This window comes from Labeo rohita, chromosome 15, assembly GCF_022985175.1.
Source record: "Labeo rohita strain BAU-BD-2019 chromosome 15, IGBB_LRoh.1.0, whole genome shotgun sequence".
Taxonomy (NCBI): domain Eukaryota; kingdom Metazoa; phylum Chordata; class Actinopteri; order Cypriniformes; family Cyprinidae; genus Labeo; species Labeo rohita.
In genome coordinates, this window is record NC_066883.1 from 30385028 (window position 1) to 30405203 (window position 20176).

General features: G+C 35.9%; 1 protein-coding gene across 14 annotated transcripts in view; it reads right to left on the reverse strand.

Moving 5' to 3' along the window:
- The window catches only part of mecom (MDS1 and EVI1 complex locus), a 205672-nt gene that overhangs the window by 106995 nt on the left and 78501 nt on the right, over window positions 1–20176 (reverse strand). For all 14 annotated transcript variants that reach the window (XM_051129249.1, XM_051129247.1, XM_051129250.1 and 11 more), the window contains exon 2: window positions 9152–9507. In XM_051129249.1, the coding sequence (XP_050985206.1) occupies window positions 9152–9507 (356 nt within the window). The remainder of the gene's footprint in view (window positions 1–9151; window positions 9508–20176) is intronic.

Sequence of the window (20176 nt, forward strand, 5' to 3'; positions counted from 1 at the left end):
TCAGAATATTAGAATGATTTCTAAAGGATCATGTGACTGGAGTAATGATGCTAAAAAAAATGTGAAATCACAAGAATAAATTAAATTTTAAAACATATTCAAATAGAAAACACCTATTTTAAATAGTAAACATATTTCAAAATTTTACTGTTCTTGCTGTACTTTGGATCAAATAAATGCAGGCTTGGTAAGCAGAAGAGACTTCTAAAAAAACATTAAAAATCTTACTGTTCAAAAACTTTTGACTGGTAGTGTTTATTATAGTACAAACTAGAGAGAGAGAGAGAGAAAAAGAAAAGGAGAGAGTGAGAAAAAACTGTAAAGAGAAAGAACAGAACAGAAAGAGAAACTGAGTGTGGGCCGATGCAATACACCAAAAAGCATGAATGTTTGAAATAAAATCTTGTTTCTTCACATTAACGGCACTTTCTCCATCAACTTTCATCTACGGTTATGAACATGACATTGAGAGGCACTAGTCCTTTCCAGTGCAACCCTGCAGACCAAAACACACTGTCAAGACTTCTCAAACATGTCTGTTGAAAAACTGAATAGCTTCCAGGTCACTGGTACACATCTGCTTAGATTTGAACTATTTTTGTAAATTAGGAAATTACCCCAGGAATGACCAGCGATCGTATTTTGCGTTTAACCCTGACGCAATCGTCAGGCGGAGTGATTGACGGTTTGACAATGTGATGTATACAGGTTTCCAATGAAAATGTCTGGAAGGCTGCTTCAACGTTCGTTTGCTTCGGTTGGTTTGAGACGTACGTGTTCCTGTTGATGGGAAAATAATTACAGGAAAGGAAATCCCGCACAACTGTGTTTCAATGAAAACACTCTGCGATATATAGCAAAAACAAAGTCAGGACAAACATGTTTTTAGCCTCTATGTGGTCAAAGCTGAGTGCTCAGGTTTAAAAAACAACTAAATTTGATTTCCTCAAGCAAAGTTGGCTGATATCAGCATAGCGAAGTTTCATTGATCCACAGCAAAATACACTTGCCCGTGTTTCCCACATTTGTAATGGAAACCTCATGAGATGTGCGTCTCTTTATGTGTGTGTGTGAGTTTATTAAACTGTCTTTTGGAGAGGCGCAGCAGGGCGCCATTCTTGTTTTGTGCTGAGCGGGAGAGAGAGAGACAGAAAGAGGGACAGGAAGAGGTTGGTTCATTTTAATGAAACCCCACCTTCTCCTCCCCACAGAGCTTTTGACCAGGTACACCCCCAACACCCAAACACACACCCCCATTCTTACACATCTAATGAGGTCACGACCTTCAGGGACACCCCCTTCACCTGGCATTGTGACACACACACACCTTACCCTGCTTAAAGAAGTGTCTTTGTCCCACCATCATTTGTATACCAACTCTACAAGCATTTAACCCCCGGCTTCCCCACCCCGCTGAGAAACACAGAAAGAAAGCGAGAAGCAAAAATTGTAGACTTGTAAGCCAGCTGATTTTCCTAATGCTTTCTCGTACTCTTTAGTCAATCACATCAGTCGAAATATCACAGCCAAAAGCTGAGCTGAAACAATTAATTAAATATTTATATAATAAATAGCACTATAATAATATGACAATATATATATATATATATATATTTTTTTTTAACTTTTTATTTGTGACCCTGGACCACAAAACCAGTTGCACGGGTATATTTGTAGCAATAGTCAAAAATACATTGTATGGGTCAAAATTATCGATTTTTCTTTAATGCCAAAAATCATAAATCATTGTCCCATCCTAACAAACCATAACTCAATGAAAAGCTTATTTATTCCACTTTTGATGTATAATGATGTATAAATCTCAATTTAAAAAAAAATGACCCTTATGACTGGTTTTGTGGTCAAGGATTACATATTTATTTTAATTTTGTAGTATTAATAAAATTGTTTTTAATATTTTAAAGTTTAAGTTTTATATTTGTATTATTTAGCAGTATTAATGACATATTTTTATATTTGTATTATTATTGAGATGTTTTTTTCAACACATTTGTGACAAACTGTTAATTTACATTAATCTCAGTCAATTAGTGATTAATGTGAAGAGTATTTCACATGTAATAGTATATAATAACAATGTAGTATGTAATTTTTTTATTTTATTTTATACATTTTACAAATAAATAGATACAATTACATACATTTCCAATTATACATTTTTCACTGAGATTAAAGTGCATAGAGAAGATTTCATTAAATATGGTTTGTTTTTGAATCACTCATGTCACATAAGTCGACAAAAGCATAGACGACACTATTACATGTAAACCATGCATTACGTTAGTCAATCAATAACAGCTTGTAAACAATGTCACATAATGTCAAATTTAGAGCTGCAAAGTGATTAGTCGCGATTAATCGATTCAAAATAAGTTTATGTTTACATACTATGTGTGTACTGTGTATATTTATTATGTATATATAAACACACACATACATGTATATATCAAGGAAAAATATGTTAGATTTATATGTAAAATATTTATATTTATATATTATATAAATAGCTAACATATATACAAATACATACAATACATATAAATATATTTTTTAAATATATACATATACTGTATGTGTGAGTATATTTATATATACATATTAAATATACACAGTACACACACATGTAAAATATAAACATAAACTTTTATTTTGAATCGATTAATTACAACAAATCGTTTGGCAGCTCTAGTCACATTTACCTCAGAAAAAACATATTCGATGACCATAAACTCATTAGTCAGCCAGAAAAGATTTCTAACAGGGCTCTACAATGCGGCTATTTGCGACTGAAAACTACTGCGTGCCACTATGATAAAATATTTAGAAGTACCAGTGCGACTGACCCGATCAGCATATTTGTGTTTGCACTGAGGGGAGCTTCAAAGGTTTATATGTGTTTTTGCAACATTGAGTATCACAGACATATCTTACGAATCCTTTCATAAAGTGTAGAGAGCGTGTAAATAAGAGATTGATTGTGCAGTGTAGAGAGCTTCGATTATAATGGAACTTTGTGAGATCGCGATGAACTAAGATGAGTGACAGCTTTTAATGATTTTTTTTTTGTAAATGAGATATTGATTTAATACAACAGTTAAATAAACAAGAAGTTAATATTAAGTGACTTTGTCTGACTATAACACCATTGCCGGATGTTATTCTATTTCGTCATAAAAAAAGTTTGAAACAAGTCAACTGCGCATCTCCATTCAAACACAGCGGTGTTTAGTTTACGAATGAATGTGCGTTTTTAAACGAATCTAGTGAGTCAATGATTCAATTTCCTATTTATAAAGACAGTCACTTGCTTTATTCCTGAATGAATCATCTGTTCGAACAAATCAAATGAATGAATGATTCAGTAATTAAATCAGTGACTTGCCGCCACCTACTGGCAGTTTTAGTTTCATTTTTAAAGTATCTTTTTAGTTATTTAAATCTTTTAATATTTCTGTATTCAAAATGTTATATTTAAAACATTAATCTCAACATGAATTTATTAATTTGACTGCACTCATGCCACCTCTGAGCTTCATTAAACATATGAAAATACACCTTCAGGCCACTTTTGTGTTCTTCTGTGCCACCTTTGTAGTACAAATTATTAAGTTCATTTGATTGCTAACTTATTCTTGTTCTTATTCTGTTGTTTTAATTAAACATTTTTAAAAGCTTCTAAAATACAAATTTTAAAAAATTTGATATAAAAGATGCCATACTTTTAATAAAGTTAGTAAAATGCCATTACAAAGGTAAAAACTAAATTCCCCTGTAAATCACTTTTAAGGAGTCAAATATCATCTCGTAATGTGAAGGCTAATTTTTGATCAGAATTTTTGATTATTGATAAGAAGGTGCTCCCTTAATTTTGTTAGAAGCACGCATGCTCCTAAAAAGAAAAGTAAGCGTAGAGCCCTGTCTACTTTATTATTATAAAAACTTAATTGAGTGCAATTTAAGCATTTTTATACAAATCAGTTTATTTTAACCTTCAATATTTTTATAATGTAGTACCAACTGACTCTCATGTATATTCTACAGGATTAGTTGAGAGATTTACCTGATATATATTCAAAATAATCAATATAGAATAGAACAGAAGTTAAATTTGCATCAAAACCCAGCCCTAGTTTTTAGTCACCTGTGGAGTGCAAGTGCGTTTTGGACACTTTCAACTTCACTGAAAGCAATAAAAACATAAAATGGTATTTGCAAAGCATTTAGCTTCCAAAATGTGATGTGGTATTTATCCATCAGCTTAATCAGGGTGTCAGGAAATTATTGGTTAATATTATTTTTCCAATTCACATGACCTTGTTTAGGTCAGCAATCAAAGCTGGAGAAAATTATTACACTTTGTTGAGAGATTACAAAAGCGAACACTTCCTTTTGTATTTAGTCTAACATGCCCTGATGATTTGTGCACAATAAGTAAATAAAGTGCATGTTGATTCCACATTGAGCGGCAGTGAAGCCGTGCCAGTATTGTGTACTGTAGGCCAGTCGAGTCCCAATACAGGAAGCCTCTTTCTCTTTCTCACTCTTTCTCTCTATCCTCCTGAGAACGAGTGGGTGAAGGAGTGGAAGCGTTCTCAGTGAATACTTTAAAACATAATGCTTCATAAAAACACATGAGATGAGTTTTAGAAGTCTTTCTGAATGGCTTGTGTGTGTGAGGTCAGTTTCCCTGAGACAGGGATTAAACTTCCTTTCGGGCCCTGAAAAAGAGAGGAGGAATATATATCGGAAGGGAAGAATGAGGGAAGACAAGGAGCGGATAAATATTTCTGAGGAAGAATGACAGATCGAGCATTCGGGAGCGGGAGAGTGACAGACAGAAGGGACAGAGAGAGAGAAAGAGAAGGTTCTAGCACAAAAGAGACAGACAGAAAGAGAGAGAGAAGTTGGAGAGCAGGATAGCGGGATGAAAAGACAGAGGAGTGTGGGGACAGGCATGCTGAGGAGGCCTAATCCCTCACCCCTATTCACACACACTCTTAATCTCCAGCCACGTACACACACACACACACACACACGGGGCTAATCTCCTATGTCCCCTCCATCTATGTGCCTGCGCTCAAAAGGTGCACAAAAGCTCCTGGACACCCCTTTCACCGCCACACACACACACACATATATACACTTATATGCATACACACAAACACAACATAACCTTACACACACCTTTGCAGGGTCAACACACACACTGACCTGCCCTAGACAACCAGGCGGCTTTAAAACTTCAACGCAATATGGCTTTTTGTGCATTGTGTGTGTGTGCATGTGTGTGTTGGTGAGGCAGGTGGTTGTTTTATTTACAGAAGTCATCTCAACTCGTAACTCAACAGCTTTCATTACTCAAACACACACACACGACAAGTAAAGGTTTGAATTTATGATGGTGGTTCAGAGAGCTTCTGACCTCTTCAGTGACAAACCTCCCTCAATAGTCAGTTATGGACCTTCTAATACACACATTCACAAATAAGCACACACACACGCTAGGTCGCATATGTACAAACGTAGACATTTAGGTGCACACATATCATCTATACTGTCATACACAGTTGTACACAAATGTAAAGTTGTCCCAGACACACAATTTTCATACAATTAGAGATAAAACTCACATGCATACACAGACACAATACAAACACATCACACACACACACACACACACACACACACACACGGTTAGTTCAAACAGACAAAAAAACAATTACATGTATCAACACAATCACACCAACAAATACCTGTGTAGGATCAAACAGGCTTCTGCACAAAATAACTGTAATAAACACTTGTGCACAATCATACAAACACTTGTGCATGATGACACAAGTAAAGAGATTCACACAATCACACAAACTAACACTTGTACACAATCACACAAACATTTGTGCACAATCACATAAGCAAAGATCTTTGCACAATCACACAAACTACCAATAAAACCCTGGAACATAATCACACAAACATGTCTACAATCACATGAGCAAAGACCACACAAGCAATCAACACCTGTACATAATCACACAAACTAATAAGCAAACCCCTGTAAATAATCACATAAACACTTGTGCACAATCACATAAACAATGAAACACACAAATATTTGTGCACCATCACACAAACTAATAATCAAAAACCTGTAAATAATAACATAAACGCCTGTGCACAACCACACAAACTAACAACAAAACACCTGTACACAATCACACAAGCACTTGTGCACAATCACACAAACTAATAATGAAATACCTGTACACAATCACAAAACATTTGTGCACAATCACACAAACTAATAATCAAACACCTGTACACAATCACAAAACATTTGTGCACAAACAAACTAATAATCAAACACCAGTAATTACTCACATAAACACTTGTGCACAACCACACAAACTAACAACAAAACACCTGTACACAATCACACCAGCAGTTGTTCTCCATCACACAAACTAATAAGGAAACACCTGTACACAATCATGCAAGCACTTGTGCACAATCACATAAACTAATAATCAAACACCTGTACACAATCACAAAACATTTGTGCACAATCAAACGAACCAATAATCAAACACCAGTAATTAATCACATAAACACTTGTGCACAACCACACAAACTAACAACAAAACACCTGTACACAATCACACCAGCAGTTGTTCTCCATCACACAAACTAATAATGAAACACCTGTACACAATCACAAAACATTTGTGCACAATCACACAAATTAATAATCAAACACCTGTACACAATCACACAAATATTTGTGCACCATCACACAAACAAATAATCTAACACCTGTAAATAATCACATAAACACTTGCGCACAATCACAGAAACAATGAAACACCTGTACACAATCACACAAACATTTGTGCACCATCACACAAACTAATAATGAAACACCTGTAATTAATCACATAAACACTTGTGCACAACCACACAAGAACTTGTGTACAATCACACAAGCAAACCTTTGCACAACCACACAAACTAACAATCAAAAACTTGCACAATCACACAACTTTCAGCCTCACAAAGAAGCACAACACACACAATCAGGCCCATATAAATGCTTACAAAAATTACAGCACTTGTGCTTTGAATGACTCGTCACACACACACACACGCTTCATCAAAGCTTCCAGATGGGCTCAGTCTTTATCGTACCCCAGTCGGTGACATCACTCTTCCACATGGCAGAACTGATGATGAAAGCAAACAGATCTATCTTAACTCGCATTTACCAAATCAATTTTATTTTTACAGTCTCTTGCATATTGGCATATTGACGGCTTCTCACACGGCGGGGCGTAGGGAGGGGGTGCAGAGGAAAACGAGAGGGAAAGGCAGGGAGATACGTTTAATGCCATTTACCATATTTAATGTGTCCATGTCATCATTGAATATCCCCTCTGAATAATGCGCCACTTCATCATAAATTCTTTACAACTTATTTACTTAATGGAGAGAGTTATGGGCTGCTGTCAGCCAGCTAATTAAACATAGTGATACAGCACTGCCCCGCCACGCTGTCATCTGTCCCCCATCTCTCTCTCTCTGTGGCTTCTCAGTTTCTTAAATACATATTATTCAAGCGTGCAATAAATTACCAATGGATTAAAATTCATGAAACCTTTTTTTTCCTCTCCTTCGTTTCCCTCCATACAGAATGAATAAGAACGAAAGACAGCGAGAAAGAGAGAGAGTGCTTGCTCAAGTGACTGTAAATCCACCAATGGGAGACAGCTGCCTTTTCAATCATATTAAAACCTAATGTTTGCACATGTAAAATTTCTGCCATGCTAAGGAGGGAAAAGACAACTTACGAAGTAAAAAAAAAAGCTAGAAGATTAAAATGCAAGTTTAACTGTTGTGTTTTCCAACAAATTTAAACCTTTCAACAGCATTTAGTCCAAGTTAACCATAATTACATACGCCAACCAAACTTAAACCATAATACCACGTCCTGACAAAAAACATCTTTAAAAAACAGCCTGGAACTGGTTATTAACATTTAAATCATGGCCATAAAAACAGGACCAAAATCTGACCGGAGCAGACCAGAATTAATCATAAATAAACATATCATAAAAGCTGAACGCATATAATTCAAAGTGTACTAAAGTGCGTACAAGGAATTCTGATTTAGCAGTACTATTGCTTCGAACTACTACAAGTTGTGTTTACAGCCACTACATTACGGATATCACAAACCACTGCTTTGATACTAAATGCGCGGTCTTCAAAAAAGAGGGTTAGACTTTCTTTATCAGAGCAGGACGAGTCTATTTAAACTTTCAATTAGCCTGATACCCCTCCTGCGACCTCTCCGGCCTGGTGAAATTAGCCTAAAATGACCCTGACCAAGACAACACTCGACCTCTGGCCTTGTCCTGTGACCCGCTTTCGACTGGGAGAGTAGACTGACTGATATCTGATAGACAGGGCTGTCACGAGGAGGGGCGGCTCAGAGCAACGGTCTTTAACCTGGCTAAAAGCAGGATTTATGAGCCTCAGGCTTTAATTGAGTTTGGAAAGTCTAACTCCTCCCACTATGATGACATCACAGAGGGAGAACTGACCACTCTAATCTGTCAATGAGGTCATAGTGTCAGAAAAAGACTAAAGCAATACATACAGTCAATCTATCTATCTATCCATCTATCTATCTATCTATCTATTCTCAAATCACTCCAGAATGGCGCACAACCCTGGTTTGGTGCTGTGAGTATGCGTGTGAAATCTTCTGTACATATTTTGAGACTTAAGTGGCATTAAAAAGACCTTCAAGGACATTTATATTATGTAATTGGCATAACATTGACCAATAGCCTGTCTAGTAATTGTGACTAATGGGATTACGGCAACTGCTAACTGGGGTTAGTGCGAGATCACACAGCCGAGTAGAGGTGCTTCACCATAAAACATGAAGGCCAGGGTTAATCACGCCACCTCGCTGCTGATGACAGTGAAACTCTCGGTCGTAACAGCAGCCTACGAGCCAACGTTATCTCCTGCGCTTTGTCTCCAACTGCGTGGGGATTTTCTTATCTGAACAAGGCTGTTATCACACTGTAGGAGAACACATCTTGAATTCATCGTTTGATCCTACCTCCCATGCCTGGGTGGCATTGTCTGGGCTGTGTCTTGACGTTCCCTCATAGGGTCCGAGACGTTCTCCCACCTCCAGTCTCCTCCGGCTCCAGACGCCCAAGGTTCCTCTAGTAACGGCCGACTCGCGGACCTCAAAGTCTGGGGGCACCGATTCGACTCCATCCCCAGTCAGGTACACTGAGGTGTGGAATGACGGGTGGAAGGGGGACGGGTCGACTGGGGAGACCGCATCACCTGATAGGCCAGGGGACGGAAGGTCATTTGCAGTGGTCAGTGGGACTGGATCTGCATCAGACACTCTGCCAACTTCTTCCAGGTCATCAGAGGCAAAAAGAGAAAAGTCCTCTCCATCTCCTAATCGAGAAAAAAGACAGAAACCATAATTGTTTTAGCAGCCAATAAAGTACTGACTCAACCTCATGAAAACAAGGGACAAAATAAGTATTTATTTTAGCAATTTTGTCTGGTGCTTGTAGTGCCAAAGAAACTGTATTAAAGCTTCAGCTTTGAGACCTCACATTCATAAATCCCACAGGTCATTATGTGCACACTGAAATTAATGTATTCTTACATTTCAACAACTGACAGAGTCCAACATTTAAGTTAAAATTACATTAATTTCACCATTTGTAACAACTAAACAAAACACTTGACAATAATTGAAGGTGAAAATTTTATACAACGGCTTTCATTATTGATTAGTTCGGTCCATGCGACGTGCGCTGAAAATCAGTGCCATTGACGTCATTTATGGAAATGATTGAGATGCTTATTTCTATGAACAAAACACATTTGAAAACATAGTGGGTCACAGATTAAGAATCTGTGAGAAACGTGTACATCCACTTATCTATATATAATATTACAGATCAGTATGTACAAAACAAGTTGTCAAAAACACAACAATGCTTTATATTAAGTACTTCAAACAGAGTGTTTTCACAATGCATCATCAATCGGCCATATTGGCAGGACTGAACGTAAACAATGCCACTGAACCAAATGGAACTTGCATGTTTTACTAATTATTGCTGCTGAAAATGGTCAATTATTGTCATGTTTTGGCCTGTACTAATCGGTCGGACTGGGAAAAACATTTGGAGCACTACAGACTGCCAAACGTTATAACAAATCAGAGGAAGTGTGCAAAAAAAACTGTCTGAGGAACAAAAAGCATTTGTGGTTGGCCAAACTGAACCAGGATTTCCAGGGCAAGAATCTTGACAACATTCGTGTTTGTTCTTATCATTTCCATACAGGTAGGTGAAATATTAGGCTAATATCTGAATTAATACTGCTCGTACGTATCTTTACCACCTATTAATTTTAGTTTGTCAAACGATTGCACCCTTTCCTGCTTACTAAGTCCTTCTCTATATGATTTAGCAGTATTTTCCATGATTTAGATAGCATAAATTAGCAGAACAACATTAACCGTGCAATCCATGCTGTTGTTTACATCTGAGTATTGCTAATATGGCAGCACATCCAGTTAAGATTAAAATTCTTTAAATTTACGGATATAAGAGCAATATGAAAGCATGCAGCTATTTTTAGCCGAAAAAACAGCTTGTTTTGCTGCTTGATATTACAAACTGGTGTCTTATGGCATTATTTTAATGTATTGACTTAATTATGAACACACTGGTTTGTAATGCAAACAGTTTTACCATTTACTGCACGTTGTTGTTCTCATTATTTCCCTATAGCGGCTAATGAACCGAAAGTCTCGCCAACAGGCTTACTACACGTTAAAAAATAAAGTTGATACAGTATAGATTGCTTCAAAGCAGATTTACAGTAATAAACAAAATTCTTTACTTAGGAATCAGTAAAGTAAATATCTGCAAGTATTTTTCACATTATTGTAAATGATTGTAAATGAAGAAAATAAATACTTCCAGAATACGAGCAACAAACATAGGCTAATACAGTTTCAGAAATTGTACCAGTACAGTTCCAGCACTATTTAAAAGTACTTCTTTTTATTTGTTTTTGAAAATCCACACTTCCAGACCACAGCCAGCCCATATATGCGCCCTCTGCAGATACGAGTAAATATACATAGCGCCATAAAAAAATATTTGACCACTAGAGCAGTTAAACAAACGCAGGGAAGGGGAAAGTGGTCTGTGTCTGTGATAACACTTAATACAGCCTGGATAAGAAGGTGTCTGGGGTGATAATCATCTTCGTGGCCTTGCCGGTTACACCCTGTCATCCTCCTTCTGAGGCCCGCTTTGGATTGTTTGGATACTGGGAGGAGGAGGAGAGGAATCTCCAGCGGGAAGCGCTGACCGATCCTTGGACTCACTGTGCTGCCCCCAATACTTTTATGCTTCCTTTTCCCCATTTTTTTCAGTCGACCCCGGCAAAGAGGATTCGGTGTGAAAACAGCGGATACTGTATCTGCTTAGGTTAATTATGAGCTGAACACAGGGAGGATGTTGTCTGGTGACCTGTGACCTTTTGCTCAACTCAGAGAGGAAAGTCAGCGCGTGGCTGATGAGGGAAGTCTTCATATTGTCTGTCCTTAAATACCATTCCTTCTGGGACTCAAGTATGTGATACTGTATACCAGGGTTTCCAAAAAGGGGGTTGGTGGAGTGAGTTGATGAAAAGCTAATAATTGATTAAATGTAACATTAAAATAAACAAATGGGGCCGCATAATTAATCAAAATAAAATTGAAATAGCAATACAACATAGGATGCAATTTAATTAAAGTATATAGTCAGCATTGCGTGTTTCAGAGTGAAAAGCGGTACTGTGTTCATTTACACACTTTCAGCTTATAATATCATGTTTTCAGAGTGGCTTGGATCACAGTAAATCTCTGCAAATGCTGTACTTTTTATGCGACTTTGTGAACACAATCTGTGCTACGTTCACTTTAGGGAAGTAATGAGAAGAATAACAACGTGCAGTAAACAGAAAAACTGTTTGACTGTTTTAAAACTAAGATAATATATTAAAGTAATATGGTAAGACACAGCAATTTGCAATATCAAGCAGCAAAACAAGCTGTTTTGTACAGCTAAAAATAGCTGGACGTGAAAAAGACCGGAAGCCACCCCCATAAATGTGACCACGCCCAGTCTTACGGGAAAAATAAGATGGATATACTTTGTTTTTGTATGCCGTTTCTTTACATATCCTGACCAGCCTGAACCAGCAACACTGAATGAACCAATCCGATGAGTTTGGGGCGGGACTATCTTTTTTGTCCATCCAATAGCAGATGAGTGGAGTTGGGAACAGTGTTGTCAGTTTGGGGATTCTGTCACCAAATGTAACAATTTTCTCATTGTTGCTGGAACTTTTATTGACGTTTTGCAACAAGGGGCTTTTTTGGTGTTATTTAAATCTATTTATCGATTTTTTTTTTTTTTTTACCTAAGACTCAAACCTGTGGCCTTTGGGTTATAAGTCTGACTCTCTAACCATTTGGCCACGGCTCACCTTTTCAAAAACTCGAAAAGCTCTTTTTCTTATTGTTGCTGCAAGTTTTATTAATGTTTTGTGACAAGGAGCTGTTTTGGTGATATTTAATATATTTGGCAATTTTTTGACCTGAAACTCAAACCTGCGACTTTGGGTTACAAGTCCGACTTTCAAACCATTTGGCCACAACTCACCTTTTCAAATGCAATTTTTTAACCTGAGACTCAAACCCGTGACCTTCGGGCTATAAGTCCGACTCTCTAACCATTTGGCCATGGCTCAGCATTTCAAACAAATATTTGATTATTTTTTGACCCTGAGACTGGAACCTGTGACCTTTGGGTTACAAGTCTCAATCTAACCATTTGGCCACAACTCACCATTTGAATTGAAATTTTTTGACCTGAGACTCCAGCCCATGACTTTTGGGTTATAAGTCTGACTCTCTAACCATTTGGCCTCGACTCACCTTTTCAAAGACTCAGAAAGCTCTTTTTCTCATTGCTGCTTCAAGTTTTATTAATGTTTTGTGACAAGGAGCTGTTTTGGTGATATTTAAACATTTTTGGACCTGAGACTCAAACCCATGACCTTTGGGTTACAAGTACATCTCTCTAACCACCTGGCCACGGCTCACATTTTCAAACACTCAAGAAGCTATTTTTCTCATTGTTGCAACTTTTATTAACGTTTTCTGTTCATGTCTTTTTTTTTTCAGTCGAAAAGAAATTAAATTTTTTAAAGAAAACATTACAGGATTTTTGTCCATATAGTGGACTTCAATGGTGGTCAAAGGGTTGAAGATCCAAATTGCCGTTTAAATGCCATTTCAAAGAGCTCAACATAAATCCCAGCCGAGGAATAAGGGTCTTATTTTGGTGATATTTAAAAATATTTTATGACTTTTTGACCTGAGACTGGAACCTGCGACCACTGGGTTACAAGTCCAACTCTCTAACCATTTGGCCTTGACTCACCTTTTCAAACACTCAGAAAGCTCTTTTTCTCATTGCTACTGCAAGTTTTATTAATGTTTTGCGACAAGGAGCTTTTTTGGTGATATTTAAACATTTTTGATGATTTTTGGACCTGAGACTCAAACCCACAACCTTTGGGTTGCAAGCACATCTCTCTAACCACTTGGCCACGGCTCACCTTTTCAAACACTCAAGAAGCTTTTTTTCTCGTTGTTGCAACTTTTATTAACATTTTGAATTTTTTTTGACCTGAGACTCGAACCCGCAACCTGTGGATTATAAGTCCGACTCTCTAACCTTTGGCCACGACTCACCTTTTCAAACACTCAAAAAGCTCTTTTTCTCATTGTTGCTGCAAGTTTTATTAACGTTTTGCGACAAAGAGCTGTTGGGTTACAAGTCTGACTCTCTAACCATGGCCATGACTCACCTTTTCAAACACTCGTTGGGAAATATGTTTGAAAACAATCAAAACTTCAGCTTCAAAAAGCTCTTCTATAGTGCTTTACTTTAAATCTTTAAGACAAAACCACTTCGGCAAATGCATTTAAATACACATGCTAACGCACCTCAACCGCCGCTATCACTAACGCACTGGGACCCGAGAAGCTGTGGCTAAAAGCTAACACACAGTGCTAACATGCTCTACCTAATGTGCCGTTGCTAACACGCTTGGAGCTAACCTGCTGTGCGTAAGTCACGGCGGGGCTAACATGCTGTGGCTAGCATGCTGTGGCTAACGTGTTGTGACAGGTAGTGGTGAGTGCTAATGAGGGCTGGGCCGGCGCTCCTGCACATCTTCCTGTCTCCTCGCATTCCTAACGCTCAGAGGGGTTCTACGCTACACGGTGCCATCAGAGTCACGGTCATCCCGTTCACAACGCCACATCAGCCCCGTCTCATTAACAAGCATCTCCAACTATTCTATTCACTAGTCCTGAGTCCAGTAGTTTCCACTGACAGCATATTTCGAAGGTATGAAAGGTAATAAATAAAGGCTAGAGGTAAAAACGTTAAAAAGGACATGTGTAACATTGGGTGGTGTTTGCAGTGTCAGATCAGCAATTTAATGATTAGTTCACTTCCAGAATAAAACATTTCCTGATCATTTATGTTATCCAAGATGTTTATGTCTTCGAAAAGAAATTAAATTTTTTGAGGAAAACATTCCAGGATTTTTGTCCATATAGTGGATTTCAATGGTGGTCAAAGGGTTGAAGGTCCAAATTGCCGTTTCAATGCTGCTTCAAAGGGCTCAACACAAATCCCACCTGAGGAATAAGGGTCTTATCTAACGAAACAATCAGTGATTTTCTAAAAAAAAAAAAAAAAAACTAAACTTCACGCATTACATAGTCACTTTCGGAAAATCGGTGTACTTCAGTTTTCTCTTCCAACTTCAGAAACGTCAGACGTTGTTTTACCTTTTATTTGTAAAGGCATTTGACTTTCTTTGCACTTTTGAAACTGAAATTTGGACCTTCAACCCGCTGATCCCCATTGAAGTCCACTATATGAAGAAAAATCCTAAAAAAATTTCTTTGCGACTGAAAATAGAAAGCCATGAACATCTTGGATACCACGGGGGTGAGTAAATTATAAGGGAAATTCTAAACTAATCCTTTAAAGGTAACGCTAAAAGCATTTACCGGCCAATTTACCTCAATAATGTGATGTATTTTAAGATATCCAACAAGAACAAAGATTTGATTTTAAGGAGGTAAACAAGTTCATACTCATTTTATACAAACCGTTCAAAAGTCTGGGGTGGGTACGATTTTTTAATGTTTTGAAAAAAGTCTCTTATGCACACAAAGGCTGCATTTACTTAAAAGTAATACTCTAAAAAATTACTATTTAAAAATGCCTTTTCTATTTAAGTGTATTATAAAATTTATTAATATTATTAATAATTTATTCCTCTGATGCAAAGCTGAATTTTCAGCAGTCATTACATATTATTTTTTATAATCAGTGTTGTTTTCCTTAATATTGGTGTAGAAACCATGATACATTTTGCTCAGGATTCTTTGATGAATAGGAGGTTCAAAAATGTATTTGAAACAAATTTTTTTGTAACATAAATGTCTTTACTGTCATTTTTTTAATCAATTTAATGCATGACTGCTCAATAAAAGTATTAATTTTCTTTATAAACTGTGCACAGTAAGACCAGGAACTTACATTATGAGAGTAAACGTGTCAGTGTCTCATGTTAACTTTAATACTGGATGGATTTTATTACAATGTAGTTTATAAAAGAAAAAAAGGAGACAGAGTAAAGATTTGCTGTAATCATTAATAGTTAAACTTTCCTTCTGTTCCTATAGGATTTACAGCAAAGTATGGAAGCCAGTTTCCACCACTTAATAAAAAATAAGAAAAGGTAACTTTTTATCTCACAATTCTGGCTTTTTTCTCAGAATTCTAATATAATTTCACAATTGTGAGTTATAAAGTCATAATTGTGTGATGTAAACTCGCAATTGCAAGTTATAAAGTCAGAATTTCAAGATAAAAACTTGCAATTTTGGGAAATAAAGTCAAAATTGTGAGATATAAACTCACAATTGTACTTTTTTTCAGAATTGTGAGTTTAGATCTCACAGTTGTGACTTCATAACACGCAATTACGAGTTATTAAGTCAGAATTGTGAGATATAAACTCAATTCTAAAAACATATCAGTCTTTTTTCTCTCTCAAAATTAGACTTCATAACTCACAATTGAGAAAAAAAGTCAGAATTGTGAGATACAAACTTGTAATTGTGAAAAAAAAGTCAGAATTGCAAGATAAAAACTTGCAATTCAGACTTTTTTCTCACATTTGCAATTCAAAGAAAAAAGTCTTTATATTTCGCAATTCTGACTTTACAAGTCACAATTCCACGTTTATATCTCATAATTCTGACTTTATAACATGCAATTGCGAGTTTATATCCACAATTCAGAGAAAAAAGTCAGAACTTACCTTTTTTATTGTTTATTCAGTGGTGGAAATGAGTAAACAATAAAAAAGGCAAAGACATGAAATGAACACTAAGGCAGCATAAGATGACATGCAAGGAAACCTGACATACTACAACTTCTCACGCAAATTGTTATGGTAATAATGTCATCAAGACATTAAAATAAAAAAATAGACACATTAGTGGTCTAGACGCTGTCTAAAACTATTTTTCTCCACAATGATGCAGCCAAACGTAGGTACCTCCAGCTTCACACAGATATTACTCCTGACTCTGAATCACAGGTGATCTGAGAGCGCTAAGTCTTTCCAGATGTCGTCTTGTGCCACTTACAATATTTTACTTTGTGGCGCTGCACGCACACGCACACACGCAAACGCATCTGCATGCTTTAAAATGACAGCTGAGGACCTGGTTAAGGCCTCCAGCGTACGCCTGTGGATCCGCTAAGCACGAGAGGCCATAACGATCATCCGAGCCGTGCCATTTAAAATTGCCCCTGCCCACAGAGAGAGTGAAAGCTAGTTGGCCGCAGCCTTCAAACCCTGAGCTTTTAAAGGTAACTCAATCTCTCCTCTGCCATCCCTCCCTTCCTGCAGCTCCAACTGATCGGCTTCATCCTGCCTGTTAAAGAAAAACGCTACGGTACAGGACACTCAAAAGCAGTATGGGGTTTTTTTTTCTTTTTTTTTGGTCTATAAACATATATATTTCTGAAAGGTAAACGTCCCTCAAGAAAAATATACCGAAGCGGAGTGCAGAATGTGGGCTGTTTCTTAAAAACGGCCGTGGTTTGAGTATTAGATTGCAGATAAAGAATACGGTTTGGCACTGAGGTTTTCGCTAAACTTCCCTCTGGTTTTATTTGCTTAGAATTAATTGATTCGATTACGATAAGAAAGTTGATCAACCACCGAGGTGGAAACGAGGTCCGCGTATGCGAATCAGAATCTGGTGCGAAGGCCATGAGAAACCCAGGATTTCCTGTAATCTGTGGATCCTTCTAAACAAAAAAGTACTCCACCTTCAATTGAGATGATAAGATCAGCATGAACACAAACTAGCAATTATGATGTCATTGCGATAAATGGATATTATTGTCCTGGGAAAAGTCACCTATAGCACATCCCTGATTAAGAATGGGACATTCTAGAACAGAACAGTGACAGAACAGCCTATAAATGTCCCGCCGATGATGTCACTTACACCCAACAATCACGAAGAATAGGAGCATTTCCTGTCATTTAATACAGAACATAACTCATCACTTCCTGTTCCACCCTTAAAGTGGCATTTAAAGCACTGGTGAACAAGTGTGTGTGTCGGTGTGTGTGTATATATAAAGGCATTCATTGTTAATGTTTATTTTTCTCTACTGTGACATATGCTTTTGAAAAACCAAGATGGATAGAGCGATAGCAATAGATAGAAGGGACAAGAGATTGATGATGTGCCAAGCGCTGGATGAAGTATGTAGTTTACATACATAAACATCAGCGTGGCACACTAACAAATCAATCTCCTTAAACTTTTCATTAGTATAGCGTGTTTAATTCATAAAGCAGCTGTGTTAGCTGCAGGGACAATATCGAGCAACAGACTTCATACAGTGTGATATTAAAACTGATGTATTTACCAACAAAACACACACACACACACACACACACATATACATACTGGAGCATGTGAGGTGAAAATAGTCATGTAATCAGATTGTGTTTACATTTGGAAGGCAGCTTCTTCCAAAGTGACTTTTATTGCACTCAGGATACACATTTTGTTAGCTGGATTCCAAAGGAATCAAACCCACGACCTTAGCGTTGCACGCACCTGTTTGTGCTTCAGTCTATTTATCAGACTGATAAAGGCCTCAAAAGTCTGAGAGCACATTGAAAATCTAAATTAATTATAATTGTTTAGAATTTAAGAAATTTAGGGAAAAATAATTTAACTTTAATTATAAATAAAAATAATTAACAATAATTTAATTCTTTATTAAATATTTATTACAATGTTTATTATTATTACTGTTATTATTATTAAACCTTTGTAACAATATACTGTAATTTAAAATATACAATTACAATAAGTACAATTACAAATAAGTAAAAAATTAATAATAATTATAAATGTTATTATTACATATTAATAACTATTTTTATTATTAATTTTAATTCGATTTTTCATATGTAGGACATTCAGAAAAGTTATAAGTTGTATTTAAAAATTTAATCAATATAAAATATTTTCAACTTTTTTTTACTTTAATTTTAATATTTATAACTATTTTTATTGTTTATTTTAAGATTTGCAGTATTTAGGACATTTGAAAAAATTAAAAATAAAAGTTTAAAATATAATTTAAATTAAAATTACAAGTACAAGTACAAATAAATAAAACATTAAAATAATTAGTAATTATTATTTTTTTATTAAATATTTATAACTATTTGTATTGTTAATTTTAATGAGATTTTTAGTATTTAGGATATTTGGAAAAGTTATATTATTATTATTATTATTATTATTATTATTTTATTATCTGCATTTTATTTTTCACATTTTAATTTTAATTACATTTTCAGAATTTAAGAAATTTAGGGAAATATAATTTAAATTTAAATAACTATAAAGAAAAATAATGAACAATTATGAATATTATTATTAAATGTGTATTACTATTTTTATTATTATTATTACCAATATATTATATATTGTATATATATATATATATATATATATATATATTATATTTTATTACTTTTTAATTAATTAATTATTTATTTATTTTTAGAATTTTTTTTTAATATAATTTACATTTAAATCAGGTACAATTACAATAATTGTACAGCATATTATTAATAATTATACATTTTATTATTAAATATTTACAACTATTTTTATTAGTAATTTTAAAAAGATTTTTAGGACTTTTGAATTTATATGAAAAATAAGTGCAATTATAAATAACAATTATTTATTTTATTATTAAATTTACTACACTCTAGCAATAAAAATTGGTAACTGAGCATGTGAACTAATCTACAAACATATAATGATAATAAAAATTGTATTAATAATAATAACAATAATAATAATAATAGAAGAAGAAGAAGAAGAAGAAGAAGACTCAATATAGAAGCATTTTACTGTGTACTTTCATGCACTAGTGGTACATATGTTCTAATCATGTCTAAATTCTAAATGGAATACTAATTCCAAGTGTATTATGAAATATAATGTATCGCTTATGGCACGCAAGTCAGTTCATTACTTATAATTTTGTGAGTAAACATCAGTGAGTGTGTGTGCATGTGTGTAAGTGTGTGTCGTGTTCACCTCTGCTCCGGGGTTCTGCTGTGCTCATACATCACGCGATTACTGTGGGCGGCACGGGACCCCGCGTCATTACCACCAGCATTAAAGATGATAGAACCAGCCATTAATCACCATGACAACACGCCCTAATGGAGAGGTGACCCAGTCAACGCCCGCGGACGTCGGGACGAACACGCACCTATAGGACGAAAGCCAGCTATCGCACACACGCGCAGACGCTCACCCTGCAGCGCCGTAGTCTGTAAATATAGAAACGAGCCGCTCTTGAGGGCCGCGCTGAGATCACAGTCTTTA